The following is a 16,897-nucleotide window of genomic DNA, read 5'->3' as shown; positions in this document are numbered from 1 at the left end:
CTCACCATTTTACCTTATATTTTACCTTATATTTTACTTTTAAGTTTTAATTGTATAATTTGTTTTATTTATTGGGGGTAGTCCTCGACAAATCATTTTTGATTTTTGACTACCCCTTCCACAGTTGCTGATTTTTTTTTCTATTTAAAACATACATTGCTCCAACTGGAGTCGTTTTATATATAATGTACATGTTCTATTATTGTATTGTATGTATGTATGCTCCCTATGTTTTGCATTTGTGGAGAAATAAATTAAACTTGAACTTGAACTTGGCTCGTGAAAGGTCACAGATACTTCCAGGTGTAAGTTGAGAGCATCTACACGGTCAACTTACGCTATCCTCTAGTCGTGTTAGCGAGTTACTCCTGGATTTGTCTAGGAGTAAATAGGTCAGGGTAAAGGTAGCCATTAGACAAGGCCTCATGTCTGATAGACGCCGAGCGACTAAAAAGAGACTAATCGCCAAAACCTGAGTGAACGCCAGAGCGAGTGGCCCAGCAAAGTAGCCTTTAGTAATCCGGTTTGGATTTCTTATATTAACCATTGTTTCCGACTGGAATTCTCTACCGAAATGGTAGCGTCCAATCACCGAACGTATCATCGCGTGACGTCGGCATATATCATCTATCACGCACACAGTAAACTCTACGTAGTACGAACACTGATCTCTGAGGTCAGTGAGTACGAATACCTATAACAATGAACGAAACGAGTTGGACTGGTTCATTTTATATAAATGGAAAGTCCAATTATCTCACTTACTATTGTTAGTTCAAGTCATCAAATGCTTCCTATTTTCTTGTAATTTTGCATTTAAAATAAATTTGGATGTGATATTTTGTATAAATCATTTATATGTTCATCTTATAAGCAAAACTTGTTTACGCCTTTTTCCTTTTCTCACATGTTTTGATAATGAAGGAATCACGAACGAAATCAACTGGGAGATGGCCATTCTGATTGGTCAAAAATCCAAAGACATGAATAATTCATGCAGAGCAGTAAAATCCAGAATACAAAAGGCCTCGCGGTTAAAACCACTCGATCGTGCGTTCACCCCGGGTCTCTAGACTCATCTCAACCGCTGATTGGGGTGGAACATAGCCATAGTCACGAGGCCTTGTCAAAAGGCTAGGGTAAAGGTTGCTACACCTAGGTGTAGCTAACACGGTCGTCGTTCAGACGGTCACTACTCCAACCTTTACACCTACCTCGCCATATTTACCCCCGACTAGCTCTTAACACGACCTTTACCCTAGGGTAACTTGCCTCCGTCTGAACAAGACTAGTGTGATACACTGATGAATAGTAAACACTAGGGCACCGTTCAACCCCAACCCCCCTCCCCTCCCCCTGTGTACGCGCCTGGATTCCATAACCATTCAAGTGTTCCAAGAATCCTTGATGTAAATTCATACTAGCGCTATACAGTGTGAGTCAAAAAAAGTTTACACCTAGAAAGTTGTTAATCATCTATGAACAGTAAATTATTATACATGTTATGAAAGAGTGTTTTATCCCAAATCATTTGGTATCATTTTTGTGTGGTAAGTGTTCACGCTTGGATGGACAGGAGGCATTGTTTGCGAGAGTGCAAAAATTGACTTGCGCCAAAGTTGCTTATGTGATGTTTAAATAAAACAATTGGGATTTGAGTATTAAATCGGTTTTTGCAGATCCAAATAACATCCCTAACAAAATTAAACATGCCACACAATATCAAATATCGAATATCAAATATCAACGAACATTTTTGCGTGTGTGTGTGTGTACGTGTGTGACTTTGCTTCTGCAAAAAGTATATGCAATGCACTTCATTTGATACATTCAATTCATTCTCTCACTCCACTAATCCGAACATAATACATGCTGTAGGCATCACTTTGGCGCAAGTCGATTTTTGCACTCTCGCAAACAATGTCACTTGTTCATCCAAGCGTGAACACATACCACACAAAAAATGATACCAAATGATTTGGGATAAAACACTCTTTCATAAGGTGTATACAAATGTACTGTTCATAGATGATTTTTAATATAATTGGCAATTTTCTAGGTGTAAACTTTTTTTGGACTCACACGGTATAGCGAGCTTTCCGATTCAGGCTAGACTCTTTGCGAGCGGTTTCATTGGAATTAATCGAGACATTCCCTTCGTTCGCGTGTGAATAAAGAAGTACGTGACTGGGAATATGTTTGTGGATATTCACACTGATAAATATCACAATGATATGAATGTCGGGTGAGAGTCCACGGTGTATACGGATGAGAGATGATTGAGAATACCTGTGGGAAATCAGAGTGTGGAATGTGGATGTTGCGGAGAATACTCGAAAAGATGGCAACATTAAAAGTACTGACACTGTTTTTATTAACTCTGTATCCTTTCGTCTGTATTCCGATATTGATACAAGGTAGGTTGCTTTCATCCATTCAAATCCATATTGATGTCATTGTTTGCGAACAGAGGTGATCATGATTGAGTCGATCATTTTATGAAAATGTCATCATGGTCATGTGAGCATATAAGCATATATAATTATAGTTAGATATACCTGAGAATTATCAACTAAGTCATTTTTCCCAATTTTTTAGGCCGTTTTTCGTTTTTTCACATGCACCCGACTTACATCTAGAAATAAGGGTTTTGAAATGTTAAACCCCATGCATTTCTCTTGTGTGTGTGCAGGCGCGTACGCAGCGGGGGATTGTTATGGGATTTTTAATGATCCCTACCCCCCTAATTGAAAAAAACAAACACTATTTATATCCCAAAAGTGAGCTTACCCCCCTTGAGTCGTTGCAATTTTTTATGGACCCCCCCCCCCAAAAAAAAGTGCTCTTACCCTCCCCCAGCTTATTCAGCGGTTGGCAGAGTCGTTGCGAAATTTTTGGGACCAAACAAAATAAATGTGCTCATACCCCCCCCCCCCCCCCTTGAAAAAATCCTGCGTACGCCACTGTGTGTGTGTTTGTTTCTTTGTCTGATTCTTTATTTTAAAAAAATGCATTTTATAAGCAAAATGTCATCTAAATATTGAATCGTATAGATTCCGTATAAAAATATTTCACATGCTTTTAGTCGTAAGATTTCCTGCAACAATAGTTTTCATAAGATAAAATATTATCACCAACCTAGTATAATAACTTTTCACATACGCCTATCATAAGATGTGAAAAGATCCCAAAATGCATAAGGTTGCAGATGTTGATGCTTTAAAAACTGGCTCTGTTCAATTGGCTGAACTTTGGCCTTTAAATGTAAGGAGTGTGTGTGTGTTTGTATTGTGTTTTTGCAGACGTTTGTCAATCAGATATGATTATTTACGTCTGGGGACCGACCTTTAAACGTCACCATCCGAAAGACGTGACTCAGTTTCGAACCTGCTTCCTCGCCTGAATCAGTTTGTAACTTCCACTGTTAGCTGGATTACAGGCGCACGCCGCAACGCCTAGTTGAGTATTTATATGCAATACCGTACACAGTTTTTATTTTGAAAGCAGAATATTTTTTTACAATTATTTTAGTGAAGATAAAAAATCTCAGGTTCCGCTCCCCGAAGTCATGATTTTGGGAAAAAAATTCTCCTTGCTCTAAATCGAAAACTAGAAAAGTATTTTGCCTAATATCAACCATTGCGAAAAGAATGGGTTGCTAAAAATTAGTTCCGTATTATCGCAATAAATTAATAATTAATAAATAGGGCCGTTCAAAAATGATGTTCAGTACACATTTGTATCATAATTATTTGCCTAATGTTCATGCAAATAGACTCTGGTTTTAATTGAGTAGAGTTTGAACTATGAATTAAATTCAAATACTTCCGTTGTTAAAAGCATTTTGTCAACGTACTTTACCCACCCTCGGTGATCGTGCTACAAGATTGTGATCTACGTCGATCATGTGTTGGGGGGGGGGGGGGGGGTCAGTTACAGTATGTATACTATTGTCCTTGAAAGAAAAATGTTAAATGCTTAAAGAGAAGGTTGAGTTCTGGGAAGAGGTGAAAAATAATTTGTGATCGTTATCATTGGTATTATGCAAATGTGGAAGAACATCAGATAAACCATATTCCCTGAAAAAATTGTGATCGTTATCATTGGTATTATGCAAATGTGGAAGAACATCAGATAAACCATATTCCCTGAAAAGCATGGCTCTTCAAATGCTTTAATATTCTAAATATGGCATGTAATATCGTACAAATCGGGACGGATTTTTTCGCCACGTGTTCGTGTAGTCCAATAAACATCTTTCTGTGTACAGTGCTTGTAAGTTTACCAAGACTTGACCAAATTTCTTATCATTTTCATGATTCAAGAACCTTGCAATACACACGAATATTTATATGCTAGATGATCAACCTTTTCTGATCGATTCCACACAGTTTCTTTCACAATGCAATTGCATGACCAGAACTCAACTTCATCTTTAAAGGGACCAAATCATGGTCCTTTTCAATGTATACACACACAGTTAATTTCCTATTCAGTAGTATCTTGATCGCGAGAGAAATGCTTGTTGAAAAATGAGATGTCTGTTTGCTTGTTCCAGTGTCAGTGATTTGGGGGGGGGGGGGGGGGGGTCCCCATTTTTATTTTTATTCTATCAGGGTATTAATGGGAATGATTAGAATTCTTGCTCATGTGCTATACACCCCCTTGCATTAAAAATAAACACCTTATAACTTGACGCATAATAACATGGGAAAAAAACATATTCAGTTTACACATCTTTACTTGAAATAGAAAGATAGAGTATGAAGTATCTCCTGATTAGTGAATCCCAAAATTCAGTTAGTCGAAATGTTACAACTCGGCGATAATCGTTTTTTTTATACTTCAAAATCTCGGAGTTTGTTGTAGACAATATTTAACCAGAATGGCTAGAATACGTTTAACAACTGCTGTGCACCATTTTGTAGCAAGCTTAAAACATTCCATCAGAAATAACTCGGAAGTTGCGGGCTATACGATGTTTGTTAGCAATCCTTACCATAACATCTTCCTTCAGACATTTAAATGCTAATTTTATTGGAGGAGCTCGCGCCTTCGAATGTTTTTGAAACAGATATATGGCGCAATACAAATGCTGTTCATCATCATCATCATCATCATAACACCTGATTAAGTTATGTTTTAATCATACTGAATTCAAACTGAAAGTATGTTTAAATATAATCCCTTTACCCACATATTTATCTATAGATACTGATCGTCATGTAATACTAATAATAATTGATTTATTCATAACATTTGAGATCTGTTTTAATCAGTATATAACCGAACATGTTTGATTAAAAAAACACACACGGATACTGACGGATCAACAAACAATTTTTTTTAAAAAGAATTCTCACGAATTTGGTGAAGAAAAAAAAAAAAATAGTGGTCTCACCCCCCCCCCCCCCGCTTATTCAACGGCTGACTGAGTCGGCGCAAAATATTTCCTGAAAAATTTGACCAAAAAAAAGTGCCTCCTACCCCCACCCCCCCCCCCCGCTTATTCACCGGTGGCTGAGTCGCAACTAATATTTTCTCACGGATTGGGCCCCCCCCCCCCTCTTCCCGCCGGCTGGATCCGCCACTGCCTGAAAAGACAATAATATTCGATTAAGCATAATAATATAGTCGTAGTCGAGTGGCTTAAAAACATGACTGGAGATGGGAAAGTCATGGGTTCGAGCCCTTTCGGAAAGACAATCTGCAATTGCCACCCTTCTCCCATAATGTTCAATGGGTACTGGTAGAAAGGAATTCCTTGAATGCTGTGTGAGCACCGAAATCGTGGTATACAGAAGCGCATGAAGCGCACCTTGCTTGGTGGATCTGTCCACGCGCTATGGAAATACGCAATATCATCAAAATAACATTTTCCGTTCGTATTTGTGACGTTAGTATTACCATAGGGGCATTCCCTCACATGCCTTGCTCCTCAATAGGCCATCAATCGATTTAGATTTTGATTATTCTATAGCATATAGTACATATAAATTACTTGATTGTTTGAAATCCAAAATGCATGTGGAAAATGAAAATGAGTATAGACTTACAGTTGACATCTGCATTATTCATACCCCGTGTAATTTATTTTTTTCATAACTCAAAAATGAAAGGTGGATTGGTTGAGCTAGGGTCTTTGTTATATACTTTTTAATGTAAGTTTTAATTTTAATACTCGTGGGCGAGACTATTTTCATTTTTGGCCATTATAGATAAATATATATCTGAAATAAGTAAGAAACATTTCTCCTTTTATTTGGAACTCTATTCCTCCCGAAATATCCTCATGCAAGTCTTTAACATTTTTTTAAAAGAAACTTGAAGCCGCTTCTTATATCTAAATATCATTGATTCTTTACCAATATTCATATTAAAAATATAAAACATTACCTATAACTGTTTTCAAACTCATGATTTTGTAATGATTATTTCCATTTGTATTACCTGCCATGAATGATTTCCCTGTCATGTTTTGTCATGTATGTTTCTTCTTTTTTTTAGTTTTGTTTGTATATGTTTCTGTTAATTATTGTTTGGGGAATTATGCCTCCACAAGATCATTTGGCCTTATTTTTTAGTTCCCTATTTTCATGTTCTTATATATTGCAAAGGCTTATCTTTGTTTATATCTTTGTATTGTTTTTACTGAGATGTAAATGAATAAAACGAATTGAAAAGAATGTGTCACATACTCAAGAAACATAGTTCGGACAAATCCATTGTCTTCCTTCCTTAAAAATATGGCAAAACTTGGTATAGGTATGAATAATTAAAATAACAAAAATTCTCTCTTGGTGTTTTAGGTGAGGTTGTTCACATCACAGTGCTGACCACGTCATACACCAATGTAGGTACATCTAGTGGTCAGTATCCATGTTTCCCCAGTGAACCAGATAGAGACACTACACTATCATTTGGTCGATCAGCACCCATACCAACAGACAGATCACCACCACCAGATGTAGGACACTCATTGCCATTCGTCAGACGGGTCATATTCCCCACAGGAGATGGATGGGATAGAGATGGTTTCGGTCCTTTCTACTGTGAGGCTTCTAAACCTGATCGAGATGTTACAAGGGTTACTACATTTTTCCAACGAAATGATGGTGAGATTATTATTTCATTCATCATAATAAGTATAGGAATTCCCTATTTTTAAAGATGTATTCTACAATTGTAGACTATACGTAATGCACTGTAACAGCAGAGAAAGGGCATCTTTGGCGATGAAATTCTATATGTGGTATCTTCTGATAAACTTCGTTCATAATCCTTATTGAAATACAGCAGAGAGGCTTTTAAGCAAGACGGTGTAGTGACTGGAGGATCAGGAGCGAGAGTGATTCGATAAAACTGCTCCGCTTATGACGCTTTCACACTCGTTGAAGATTAATTCTTGAGGATGGCTATATTACAAAGGCTTGATATTTCACATGAATAATGTCAATGAATCTCGAGATTCTAGGGTAGGATACTGTTAAAGTGACTCGGTAACATTGTTGAAGGTTGATGAAAAAAAGTTGCTTAATTTTTGTATAAAATGTTACTTACTATATTCCTTCTACTATACTAACCCTCTGACATGCAAAAAATCCTGAACAAATTCTCAAACCACAAAGATATCTATGGTTTTCTTTGAAGGCGTCGATGTGAGGCACCCTCTAACAGTGATTAACAGTAAATTCTCCCAACATTTTTTGAATTTTCCCAACCGTTTTTCCATGAGAAAAGTACATAAAACAGGCTATAAAAATCTGTCAACACTTAACTGTCTGGAATGGAATGTAGAGCCATTTTATTGCTGTGTGACAATTTACATTCACCTAAAATGTAATTAAATTGTCCGTGTCTTGATGCTGAACAGGCTTTGACAAGTAGTAGAATAGAAGTAGACTCTAGAATAATATAGTTGGGAGAATTAAGGAATCGATCAGATAAGTTTTTCCCAATTTGTACCATGAATAATGATCCGTTTTCACTCAAATTTTCAGATTATCTTTAATTGTACATCTAGCATTGAAGTCACTACCTTAGCACCACTATCTCTCATCTGAACAATGTTACAAAGTCCCTTTAATAATTTTTAGACTTGAATAGCACAACATAGTTTTCATATGCAAATCATGCGGGGTATGGAGTTCAGCCTGAAACAAGCCCACTTGTGTTGATGCAGTTTATGTTCACTTCAAAAGAAAAGTCCTAATGGATTTGACATGCAACACACTATTTGCCATGTTATAATCTTGGATATATATCAACGGTGAAATAAATGAATGCAAAGTCCTATAAAAGCATACCGTTTAATAAATATAGCTATACTGCACGTGACCTGTATAGGCACTATAATAATACATTACAGTTAACTTTGTTTTTATTAGTTTAACTTATCATCCCTTTTAACAGCTAAATTCATATCAAGTGATGAATTGTTTACAAAGACTGTCAATGTGAATGACACTGGAGTGATGATCAGCATGACTAGTCGTAGTAATCCTGATGCGAATGACAATGTGATTACTTGGAGGAAAGATGGAAGTGAGGTTCTTACACCATTTGATGGGCAGACTGAGATCAGCTTCCAAAACCCAATCCAGACATCAGACCAAGGAATCTATGAGATCTACTATGATAACGAGAGGAATCAAAATAGAGGAGGAGTATACAGACTCATCGTCAGAGGTACATGTACAAATGTTTTAGTCACATTGTTTGTGATGATGCATGTAAAGGTATTGCTTCATATTTTGCTAAGGAATCTTTATTTTAGATTCATTGGACTAACATGTAAGTTATATTTAGATGATGTTACATAGGCCTATTCATAAATATTGAATTACTGATCCAAAAAATGAATGTGTACATTTCTGACAAGTGTTATTCTAGAGTATTCTTGTAGATTATGTCCAAGTCTGACCTTTTAGGCTAGGCACATTTAATACCGTAAAATGGACAGCTTGTTCCCCTTTGTAAATCTAATTTCAAAAGATGTATATGAAACTTTAAATCATGAAATCCAGGTGCTATGCTCGAGTGGTTAGTCATCGGACTGTCGATCACAAGGTCCGCGGTTCGAGACCCGCCGCTGCACTAATGTTATTTGGCAAGACATTGATCTACATTTGCCACACTCAACCCACTTGATGTAAATGGGTACCTGGCAGGAATTAATTCTTTGAAATGCTAGAGCACCGTAATGGCAGCACAGCTAAAACCGGGATAATAATCTCCAAATTTGGAAGCGCTTAGTGATTGTAATAAGCGCTATATAAAAACTGAGTATTATTATTATTATTATTATTATAATCTATGGTGTGATTTGTACGGAGGTCAGTTCAAAATTATCTGTCAATATATTTAGAATGTAACAGATCCAATGACATACACTATAGTTCTACGTTCGAGAACTTTATTGTTTAACTTTCAATTGTCTACTTCAATTTTTTTTTTACCCTGCTTATCTCCTATCCAATAAAAAAAATGTAATCTTTAGTGACATGTATTTTACATCATCATGTTTTACTCTCCCTTTCTCATATTAGAATGCCCTGCTGGTAAGTGGGGTCCCCCTGAGTGTTATGGTATCTGTGATAAATGCTACAATGTTGGAGTCTGTGACGACAAGTCTGGTCTATGTATCTGTCCTAACAACTTCAAGGGACAGAATTGTTTAGAAAGTAAGTAGGCCTGTAGAACTTCATGTGGAATGATGTTTATTTTTTCTCTTAATAGATGAATTGAGGAAGATATGTCTTGACTTATTCCATTGTAAATGAACAGAGTAATGTACATCTATTTTACATGCTCATTTCAATATTCTTCTACCTGCCGAGAAGATAGAGAAATAAAAAAAGTATTATACATGCGGGTTATTCTACATGTACATGTATATACACTGCATGTACATCAAATACATCAATACAAAACATAAATGAAAAATAATATACAGCAGGGAAAAAGATTGACTTTTGTTTCTTATTCCTTAATACCATATGAATGTTTAAATAACGCATGATAATGTCTCAATAACATTAATTTTTATGATCGACGAACTTTGCTATCCTTGAAATGGAAGGGCTTTATTCATTGTAGTAAAAACTGTTATGTTTAAAAAGCATTAGACACCATCAGTAATTTGCAAAGAAGATTACAGGAAAGCAACCAACCATATTTGAAATCTATCTCATGAAATCTTATTTCATATGCCAGTCTATAAGGTTTTGATTCAACATTGCAACTATTTTTTTTCAGTTTGTAGAAATGATGGTGGAAATCGATTTGGATTGAACTGCGAGTTTCAATGTTCATTTAGACCCAGTGATCCTGCCTCACAATGTCATGGGCTTCTTTTTTGCCTTCCTGATCCTTATGGATGTTCATGTGACGTCGGTGCTCATGGTCTTGCTTGTAACACACGTAAGTCTTCCAATATATTATTGTGCTCAAATTATAATAGTGAAAATGTATCTAGAAGACCTAAAAGTTATCATACAATAATGAACATCTACAATTCTCAGAAGATTGCATTTTTTCTTGGAATATCAAAAGCACATGATGATATGGCTAAATTCATGATTGAGGACAGGGGCTACTCAATGGAAAAGAGAAGAATAAGAAGAAGAAGGAGAAATTAATCAATATAAATTATGGTAACATGTACAACATTTCTTTCTGATGAGTGTATTATATTTGTCCATCCTGATTTTGTATTTTGAATTATATTACAGTGTGTACTCTGGGTAAATATGGTCCAGGATGTTCACAGACATGTCACTGTGGTTCATCATGTAATATCTACAGTGGAATATGTACATGTACAGGTGGATGTCAGGCTGGCTGGTCTGGGGACAACTGTCAAAGTAAGTCATGGCCAGCATTGATAACAAATAATATAACATGCTTTCCCCTAATAAGATAAATCAGAATTATACATGTACACTGCAGCTTCGTAATTTTTTTTGGTAATTTTTTAATTTTTTAACCCCATTGCCTACAGGACCGATTAGCTCCTGTGTAATACCTGTGTTGAATTAGATTATTTATAAGTCAATGGATTAACTTGAAGATATTATATTTTTAATTTTGTAGACAAGCTCGCTCTTAAGCTGTGGTTTGGGGACAACTCCTCCCATATATTCCATTTCCATTAAAAGTAGTAGTAGTAGTAGTAGTTGTAGTAGCAGATGACTGGACGACTTCATTGGATAACTTGTCTAGCACCAGGCTAATCTGCCACAAGGCCCATTTCATGTTTATTAATAAAAGAGATTATTTCTTTCTAAATATACACGAACTTATCTAATGAAGCCACTATCAAATTCAAGACTCTGTGTAATAATTGAAATCAATAGTAAAACAAAAATGTAACCACTAGTTCCAAAGAAAAAATATTTATAATGACAACAATTTATATTTTTTGGACTCCATCTTGTATTATTTGCAAGTGCTCGCTGAATTGTTGTTTAAATATTTTTCTTATCATCCCCAGTTCCAGATGAATGTGAAGCCGGTTACTATGGATCTCAATGCACTGATAAATGTCATTGCTTGAATGATGAACTATGTGATAAAGATACTGGAGAGTGCCCTGCGCAGAAGTGTGCTCTAGGATACAAAGTACGCAGTGGCCAGGTCGAATGTCAAGGTAAAATACCCCTTTTTCAATAAAGGGTGTTAAATTTCCTCATTCATTTTTCTCCAGACTATTTACAATATGTACATACATGTACAGATTGAGTAAGAAAAAAAGTCCCACTTTTTAAAAGTTGTATTGTTTGAAGTATAAATATCTAATCATGGGTTTCATGATATGTCTTGATAGAATATCCTCCCAGTACATTTAGGTACCGTTTTCATTTGAATCTCTGCTTGCATGACTGAACATCAAACATTCTTTACAAGATTGTCAGATCTCACTTGCGCCAATTTGCTGGGTGAGGAATAAAATAGTGTTTTGAACAAAGACAGCCAGACAGAGAAAAAAACACACACACGCACACGCGCGCGCACACGCATACACACACTTACACACGCACACACACGCACACACACATGCACACGCGCACGCACGCACTCACGCACAGGCACACGCGCTCAAATAATCGTTCTATTCCCGACAAGGCCCACCTAAACTGTTACTTTTTGTCGGGAATTCTTCTTCTCGTACGAAAAGTTGAGTGGCCGCTGTCCTCTTGGCGGGTATTGGCGGATGTTGTACTTCATGATGATGATGATGATGATAATGATGATGATGATGAAGATTAAGATGATGACGATGATGATGATGTTTCCCTCCAAAAGATATCTTGATAAAATGTTCCCTTAAAAATATATTCATTGATGGAGGAAAAGTTTAAAAATTCTGCAATGAGGGCGTGCTAACGTGTGTGCTTGTATTCATTGTCCGTGCATTGTATGCATAAGTAGAGCGCAATACCATATTTTTTTCAATATCTCAAAACCTGTCTATTGAATCAAGAAGAATCATTATGTAAATGTAATCATTCAACATAATTTGATAGAAACATATTTGATTTTGGTGTAACACACTTCCACGCATAGCTAGGATGTTATTTTAGGCAGGCGGTAGTTAGCACGTGAAGGGGGTAGGTGCAGAGAGGGGAGAGTTCTTTGCGAAGCGCGGAAGCTTTGACGTTTTATTAAAGAAGACGATTCGTTGTACCGTTCTCGACTCTTAATTCTTGTATGAAATTTCGAAAAATGTTTCTTTGTCTGCTCTTTTTTCTTCCTACGTCCTTTTACTTTTTCTCTTCTCTCTCACTATTGGTGTTAAGGTGTAATCATTGACCAGATGTTTCCAATATACTCAACTTTTGTTTTCTTCATGTTTTTCAGAGTGTGAAGGGGGTACCTTTGGTTTGGATTGTCTTCAGCAATGTCATTGTGCTCCAGAAGCTTGTGAGAAGCAGAGAGGTCTGTGCAATGGACAATGCCTTGATAGCTGGATTGGACCGTATTGTCAAAGTAAGTATACCCTGCAAATTGTATTCTGGTTTGTTTTCCTGTTCAGCTGAAAATGGTGTAGATTAAAAGCAGCCTAAGAGTGCATATGGAACTATGTGTGCATGTGTTTCATTGTGTTTAGCTGTAATATTTAATCTTGCGCAATAAACTTGTGGAACAAGTCTGTTACTTCAGTTTAAGCTAATTTGTTTGTATATCACCATGAACATGGCGGATATCGGCACTATATAAATAGACATTATTATTATTATTATTATTATTATTTGTTTTGTTGTTGTTGTTGCAGACAATTGTACACATAAGTATATTCTTTTGTATTGTTTCTCTTTATGTAAATGTTTAATATATACACTACATATATTTATGAAAATTCTACTACACTATACAAAGACATGCAGTAACTGGACGTGTATTGTAAAAAAAAAAAAAAAATCCTATCCAAATGATTATCTGTTATTGGATAATGTTAGCTGTACAAACGAGTTGTTCAAGTGTATAGTCATCATGATCAATGTGAGTGGATTAGAAAAGTGCATTAATGATTGATTTGCCTGCCAGGAGTATTGCATTATTAAGCAATTAGAGTTTGAACAAACTAATCAGATTAAGATCTTCCCTTGTTTAGGTACACCTGCATGTACATGTACAAGTGTGTTACATAGTGTTTATGTTCCTGCTTAGTTCTTGATACTAATACTAATATTATGAAATGACCGGGTTTTAATATTGTATTGCTCTTGACATGTAAAGTTGTATGTATTGATTTGTATTTTTGCTTGGTTTTGACAGGAAAATCAAGCTTATCAGTTAATGGGTATTCTTTCGAATTCTTTCGAATAATCGAATTCATTCTTGGTCATGATCGGTCAATGTTTTACCAAGTGCATGTAGGATTTGTTTGTCATATGTATTGTGGATGAAATACAAAAGGCGAGCATATTTTGAATAAAATGATTGGGTAGAGTTTTCTCTGTGATGATGTGTTGATGTGCATAATTTACTGTTTAATATCTGTTTTAATTCTTGACAGGAATATCCAGATTGGTTTCGGTGAGAGTGAACCCATATCAACCATCTTGCTTCACATGTTATGTTGAGGGTTTCCCACTTCCCGATGCGTCCTCAGTTGATCTTTACAGACGTACTGGAGACATAAATAACAGGACAGGAATCACCAGGAGATCTAGCACTGTCTCAGGGCCAGAACGAGCTGTTGTCTTTGATGTTGATAGTGTGCATCCACAGGAAGATGGGAGATACGAGTGCAGTCTTACTGTTGAAGGTGTAGGCTATCCCAGTACGCTCATTACCAACGCAACCTATGGTGAGCAAACTGCGTGACATCACTTTACTCTACTGTACTTCTGTGAGAGGAGTATGGGGGATACGTTTGCATTCTATATGTTGAAAACATCGGCTATCCCAGTTCGACCGTTACTAACACAACCTATGGTGAGCTTTACTTTTCTGTACGTATGTGAGATACGTGTGTAATAGGAAACAGGAATTCACTATCTTTAAATGCAAAATCATTCTCAGTCACATCGTCTGCATACAGGGTTTTACAGGGGATCGACTCAGTTATTTTGTTAGGTTTTTTGTGTGTACTTTGGTAAATTTTATTTACATGTTGACTTGAAGGAAGAAACTTAGATTATAGGTGTGTCTTTGATTTTGACGGTTATTTCAATAAATTGTATTAATTATTTCTGTCTCTTTTCCTTTCTTGCCAGTTCTGCCAGTCATAGAGAAAGCACCCGTGATAGTGAGCACCACGTCAACTACAGTTGGTCTTCGATGGAATGCATGGTCTGAAGAAGATGACATAGGTGATCCTCCTCTGGTCGGATATGATGTCTTCGTAAAGAAGGATGGTGACTGGGTAACGGATCAGAGAGTAGACCAAGTCACAACATCAACCATCGTTAGTAACCTGACACCCGACACAGATTACATGTTTCGTGTAGCAGCAGTGAGGGAAGGAACAGGTGGAACAGGACCTTTGTCTCCTCGGAACAACACAATAACTCGCTGTAGGAGTAAGTTATGTTGAGAAGATCTGCCAAGGGTTTGTCATGATTTGTCTAAAATCTGAAACAGAAGATTTCGTCTATAAAATATGCATTTTCCCCAATATATTTGTAGTATCCTTCGTTGTGTTTTGCCCATGGGTAGCTTTATGTTGCTGTATTTGACGCTTAATTTAAATCCACATGAAGAGTACCTGTTGTAGCAATGTATGATTTTACCTTGACATGCAAGTCATTGTGTCATTGTAATCAATTCATCTACTACAGGTCCAAGCCATTTTTATAAGACGGGGCCCGAGTCTCATGAAAAAATTTACCGGACAAAGAAATTAACTTTTATCTTTATGGTGTATGAGGTTCTTGTTTGCTCATATAATAATTTGTAATCCTTACCAGTACACAAGTCATGTGCATCATCTAATATATACAAAGTTTATAATAGTTTGTTGATATAGACTCTTATTATCTGATTTCCCTTAACAGTTGCACCTGGTCCTATCAATGTGACTATATCGCAGAGTACTACAAGCTCCTTCGCTGTATCCTGGGGGATGTTTCATCAAGCCTTAAAATCCATCTTAAAATCGATCGGATCGATTTTAAGGGCCTAAAATTGATTTCGATTTTAGGAGCTATTTCACCAAAAAAATCAAATCGACTTAAGCTTTAAGCTTTTAAGTTAGAGTGTTGTCCGTATCAATTTATGATCAATTTTATACTTATTCATTCTATTATTGATATACTATCATTAGCATTCATTGGCTAATTTACAGGCGTTATTGTCGGCTAACTTCAATTTGATTACCGTATGTTTCGGAGGAATTGGGAATTCTGTATAAAATCAATGACAAATCTTTGTTGATTATCGAGGTTTTAAAAAAATGATCAACATTATTACCAGGCATGATCAATACTAGAGCGGCACTCCGGGGAGGGGGGGGGCACAATGGTCCATTTAAAACACAGGAAATACTTAATTGTGCAGCCCGTTTTCTCCTAAAAAGTGACCTTTTTACATATGATGAATATCTCTTTTTATTTATTATAAGTGCACTTTTCCTTTTTGCAATTTGTTCTTTTTCGCTTTTGTTACTTGCCTCTTGATATTTCTGATAACTGCTACTGTTTTCTTCTTAGACGTGCCCCTTTTTTTATTTTGTTATGTGCCCCATTTTTTCTATATCTTTCTTACCATATCTGCTTACAAATATATGCTCTTTTTTCATTCATATACTCTCATTTGAATATTCATCATCAAACAAACACACCATAATTGAATCACACTATTGCCCTTTATAATAATTTCATAATTACCACCGTGCACTAGCGTACAAACTCATCCATTCACTCTTTGCCCCTCCCCCTCCCTCTACCTTGTTAAATGACCCCCCAAAACACTGCTCACATGCAACATAGAATTTACACAGATTATACAGCTTTAATGTTTAATCATTATGGTTATGCTTTAATGAATGAAACCGTCATTTTATAAATGATGAGTTATAGCAAATACATTAAAGGGATACAATAAGAACTTGTTTAATGACACAAATAAAGTTATTTTTAATTAAAGTGACAGCTCGTCGGCAAAACTATTGCAGCTGATATCTGCCACTGTTACTTTGAAATTGGACATTTAAGATTTTAAGATTTATTAACATGAATATAATTATCTATGTAATGTGGGTTTAGAAACAATAACCTTCATGACAGAATCATAGCTCTTCAGATCAGCCACAACACTTAACATGATATTTCTCCAAAGAGCAGGCCTAAATTGCGAGCTAACTTGTATGGATTATGACTTTGGTTTTAACCTCAAACTGTATAGTCTTTCTTATGTAAGATTCTAAATTTCCATTTTAAAGACAGGAAAT

At 36.1% G+C, this 16,897-nt stretch overlaps 2 protein-coding genes and 1 long non-coding RNA gene across 3 annotated transcripts; all 3 read left to right on the top strand.

Moving 5' to 3' along the window:
• Nucleotides 1-574: 574 nt before the first annotated feature.
• On the top strand, nt 575-10,293 carry LOC100892261 (tyrosine-protein kinase receptor Tie-2-like). Its single transcript, XM_030976434.1, has 5 exons — nt 575-680; nt 6,810-7,115; nt 8,413-8,688; nt 9,549-9,683; nt 10,265-10,293. The coding sequence occupies exons 1-5, from the start codon at nt 575-577 to the stop codon at nt 10,291-10,293; spliced, it is 852 nt and encodes a 283-aa protein (XP_030832294.1).
• A 526-nt stretch (nt 10,294-10,819) lies between these two features.
• On the top strand, nt 10,820-12,973 carry LOC115920563. Its single transcript, XR_004062400.1, has 3 exons — nt 10,820-10,865; nt 11,495-11,650; nt 12,862-12,973. It is a non-coding gene; the product is annotated as an uncharacterized LOC115920563 (long non-coding RNA).
• A 521-nt stretch (nt 12,974-13,494) lies between these two features.
• On the top strand, nt 13,495-15,043 carry LOC115920544 (receptor-type tyrosine-protein phosphatase mu-like). The gene is made up of 3 exons (XM_030976433.1): nt 13,495-13,503; nt 14,089-14,314; nt 14,724-15,043. Exons 1-3 carry the CDS (start codon nt 13,495-13,497, stop codon nt 15,041-15,043), a joined length of 555 nt encoding a protein of 184 aa, XP_030832293.1.
• The last annotated feature ends 1,854 nt before the right edge of the window (nt 15,044-16,897 follow it).

The sequence above is a fragment of the Strongylocentrotus purpuratus genome, unplaced genomic scaffold, assembly GCF_000002235.5.
Source record: "Strongylocentrotus purpuratus isolate Spur 01 unplaced genomic scaffold, Spur_5.0 spur5_scaffold_9, whole genome shotgun sequence".
NCBI lineage: Eukaryota > Metazoa > Echinodermata > Echinoidea > Camarodonta > Strongylocentrotidae > Strongylocentrotus > Strongylocentrotus purpuratus.
The sequence above is the reverse complement of the archived record's forward strand: the minus strand, read 5'-3'. Positions and strand labels throughout refer to the sequence as shown.

What these genes read in the sequence shown, in the direction of transcription:
- LOC100892261 (XM_030976434.1), top strand. Translation starts at nt 575, where the DNA reads ATGGTAGCGTCCAATCACCGAACGTATCATCGCGTGACGTCGGCATAT. An exon ending in ATTTTTCCAACGAAATGATG is followed by an intron (nt 7,116 to 8,412) that starts GTGAGATTATTA and finishes CCCTTTTAACAG; the next exon opens with CTAAATTCATATCAAGTGAT. An exon ending in GGGACAGAATTGTTTAGAAA is followed by an intron (nt 9,684 to 10,264) that starts GTAAGTAGGCCT and finishes TTCAGTTTGTAG; the next exon opens with AAATGATGGTGGAAATCGAT.
- LOC115920544 (XM_030976433.1), top strand. An exon ending in CATTACCAACGCAACCTATG is followed by an intron (nt 14,315 to 14,723) that starts GTGAGCAAACTG and finishes CTTTCTTGCCAG; the next exon opens with TTCTGCCAGTCATAGAGAAA.